Source organism: Haliotis rubra, unplaced genomic scaffold (genome assembly GCF_003918875.1).
Source record: "Haliotis rubra isolate DU_JTF1 unplaced genomic scaffold, ASM391887v1 Scf59, whole genome shotgun sequence".
NCBI classification, from domain to species: domain Eukaryota; kingdom Metazoa; phylum Mollusca; class Gastropoda; order Lepetellida; family Haliotidae; genus Haliotis; species Haliotis rubra.
Genome location: NW_025767290.1, coordinates 923,594 through 927,310, shown reverse-complemented (window position 1 = coordinate 927,310; position 3,717 = coordinate 923,594). Strand labels below are relative to the sequence as shown.

Sequence of the window (3,717 nt, the reverse complement as noted above, 5' to 3'; positions counted from 1 at the left end):
TTTTGAAACACAACAGTGTCTCTGAAATGGACGTTGTTATATAATTTATTATATTACAATGCAGTACCACTTGACAAAATGGTTCAGTTGAATAGATTTACAACACTAAAAGCTCAAATCTAAAACAGACAGAGCTTTCTTTTCACATATCAATTGAATTTAATTGTGTTTAAAATAACATGCTTTTCACACAGTGACATTAAATCACGTCAATGTGGTCGAGTAATTTTCAGTTCCAGTTTCATGCAATTATATGTTTTCTATTTATAAGTATTGTAATCAAATGATGAAATACTCTGTAACATATCTGTAATATGCATGTAACGGTACCAGAAATGTTGAAAAATATAGGACCGTTATACAAAATAAACGTTCTTCAGTTTTGTGTTTTCATAGGAAATATATTACAGCTATAAAAACACGGGGACATCATGATCACTGTTGTTTTACTTTGATGAAGAGCATTGATTAAGAGCCATTCATTTTCTGTTCAATTTCAATTATAAAAATAGTGACCTTTCCAACGTGCTATTCAAATATCAATGTTAATAATATTAAAAACATAGGGGCATCATAATCACCGCTATAAAAAGTAGAGATATAAATTGATAAATATTTTATATTTTTATATTTAATATTTTGAGAATCTTCTGCATTTCGATTTCAAGAAAATGGTGACCTCGCCAACATGTTATCACAACATCAGTGTAATTAATATGTAGCCAGTAATATTTGGAATTTGTTAATTAACAATGCAAGAAGTTTCATTTACAGATGGTAATTTGGCGCTGAGAAAGAATTCTGTTTAACTTGTGGATTAATGACCCGTGTTAACACTACCACTGAGGTACTACCAGTAGATGGGACAGGTTGAGTGACAACACACAGCACTACAAAGAGGTATCCTCATAACAGCCATGTTGTTTTGTCAATCGATAAAATGTTCTGTCAGTGCATATAGTTATACCCCTGTTGATTAACACAACGTAGAAAATATTAGCACACATCACTAAGCCGAACCAATCTCTGTTAACATGCATACTCCCAAATTGATATGCTGTTTTAATGGCATCAACAGGTCTCTTCTCAATCATGAATCTGATGACTGCACCGTCTGATTGTATGAACATTGTGATCCGAGTATAAATGTAGACAAATCCATTACATGGGGAAACTGTTGAAAATATGATGTGGCTGTCCTGCTCACTTGTTATTCACTGTCTGCAGCTTTCTACCCCAAGGCTAGTCTGTAACAGCCAGTCTGCTGTGTCGCTCTCCCGGATTATCCTATTTGACAGTTTAGGACTGGATAATGAAAACTATTATCGGTTACGAGGTTCCAGACACCTCATGGCGCTGGTCCCAGGAAGAAGGGTTAGGACAGCCTCGTTATTTGGCTAGATTTGCAGCTACAGCTTTAGACACAAGCTGTGAGATTCAGGATATTATTGCTCGATATCAAGCGTTTTACTCCATGATTTAATCAGAGCACCACAGACAAAGCAACAAAGTTATAACATTATGATACTTATTCTACAGGTTCCTCGTCCGGTATGCTTTCAAGCATTGGTGACCGCTCTCTAAGAATTGGAGAGCGGTCCCTCTGGAATTTCTTGCTTCTGTTAGCATCATTCCCACCATCCTCTTCAGTCGATGTAGTCCCCGACCCCTCCCCGTCAGCGGGTAGGTTGAGGGTTGGGGGTACGGGGGGTGCGTCCTGCTTCTTGATCATTTTAACAGCGGTTTGACAGGTGCGTTTTACCTCCTGGTTCCGTTGAAGGTATTCGTCGTAGTAGTCAATGTCCTGTCCTTCACGGCGTTGTCGACGTATTTGTGTAATGATGAGTGTCATCAATGCTGTTGCGTAGAAAACAATGACGATGATGACATAGAGGAGCTCGTTCAGTTGACTGTCTCTGTAGGGCTCTTTAATCTGCAGCTGTATCACAGTCCCGTTGACCACAACAACGGGACTTTTGGCATTGTGGAAGAAAATGGTTCCATTCGGTAAACCGTTCCGAATTGACATCACTGTGAACTGCAGTGTCACACGCAAAGGAACTGGAACGGTACGCGGGGAAATGTCACCACAGTTCAGGTATAGATTATCCCGCCACGGCGACACAACATACTCTCTCGTCGGAAGCCGTCAGAGACACCATGCCACAATAAGCTTATCCCAGGACGACCTGACGTCAGCGATAGGGGTTGTGTGACCTTCACAAAACGAGAAGAAATATAACAAGTCGGAGCATATGTGACGTCCAGTCATCACAACATCGTCTTGGGTTATCAGACGACAAGAACTACTTCCTGTCGTCAGTGTGTGCCCGCGCAGCTGTCACTGATAGGAGCGGAAACCGGACGATGTCCTTCAATTTTATCGTCAACCATATTAGTGCTACGAGCAGATTTTCACTCCATCTGTAGTTAAGACGCTTTTTGGAGAACAGCGTTGTAAACACACTTTGAGGTCTGGAAATCCAATTAAGACGAAGCAAAATGGTTATAGTAGAACCGAGCGATCACTGCTACAGGAGCATGCGAACACGCTAGTATTGATCGGACGGTTTTATCGATCCCGCTTGCTACCGCGAGTTCAGGGAACCAGATGATACCAATGCGCGTAGCTTGTTAACTGTCGTGTCTCGTATGGTTGTGGGTAGATTTAGATTCTATGGTGACAGTATGTGACAATTATTCTTAATGCATTGTTTGAAAGCTGATGCATTCAATAACACCATACGGTTAAACCACGCATCCTCTCGCGTGAGGATTGACGGGTTGTATTGTCGAAATATATTGTCGATTTAAACGTCTTAAAAACAGACTCACTGTACTGTGTTGGGACGTCATCGGATTTATGTCCATAATAGGGCTACGTATCTAGATGACAATCCGCCGAGGCGCTGGAATTGGCTGTATAGAGTTGCGGCCTTTGGACGTGCCAGTATTTGATGATAGTGGGTTCGAATCCAAGATTCATCCTGATTATCATTCTTGGTTTGTCGGCACCCTGTACTTGCCCCTTGGATTCATCCAGTGGTAAAGTTTAAAAAAGACTGACATCATTTTGGAGTTTAGTTTCTTACAAACAAGACGCTTTGTGCAACTTAGATTGTCAAGTAGACTATAAACAGAAGTAACGTCTATTAACGTAATAACACATAACGTGCAAAACAATAGACAGGGTGTTGAGAGTCTTTAGAAACAGATTCCATGTTGTAATGAGGGCAAAAAAGCTGTGAAAATGATCTGACTAGACCGTTGAAGATCAGCGGTGACACCAGGTGTTTGCGCAAAGGATATGCATGTACCGGAAGCAGCGCCATTATAACACTTATCCCAAATTGTATTTACAGCCCGACGCCGCATAGCAACTCTCTCCTTATGAACAACCCAGACAATCCGTCCAGATAAGTTCAGAGGATCCGCTACTTGCAAGAAAGAAACGTTTTGAAACAAAACAAAATCTCTTTCCCCGGCGACAGCATAATCCATCACATCATGTTTTTACATTTTTAATCAATATTACAGGCTATGTGTACTTATGAGTGACAGTGTATTGGTAACTGATTGGTGAAGAGGGTCAAATACATTTTAATGTTCATAAAAATATCGTTAATCATACGATTCGGTCATATCATGAGCAAGCATCCATCAATCTCTGTAAAACAGAGATGGCGCCTGGTGTCTGAACGGTAGGCGTCTCTTGCC

General features: G+C 40.6%; 1 protein-coding gene across 1 annotated transcript; it reads right to left on the bottom strand.

Annotated features, from left to right (window-relative positions):
• Positions 1–238: 238 nt before the first annotated feature.
• LOC124255012 lies at positions 239–2,550 on the bottom strand. Its single transcript, XM_046688850.1, has one exon. The coding sequence runs from the start codon at positions 2,027–2,029 to the stop codon at positions 1,529–1,531; it is 501 nt and encodes a 166-aa protein (XP_046544806.1). The 5' UTR covers positions 2,030–2,550; the 3' UTR covers positions 239–1,528.
• Positions 2,551–3,717: the final 1,167 nt, after the last annotated feature.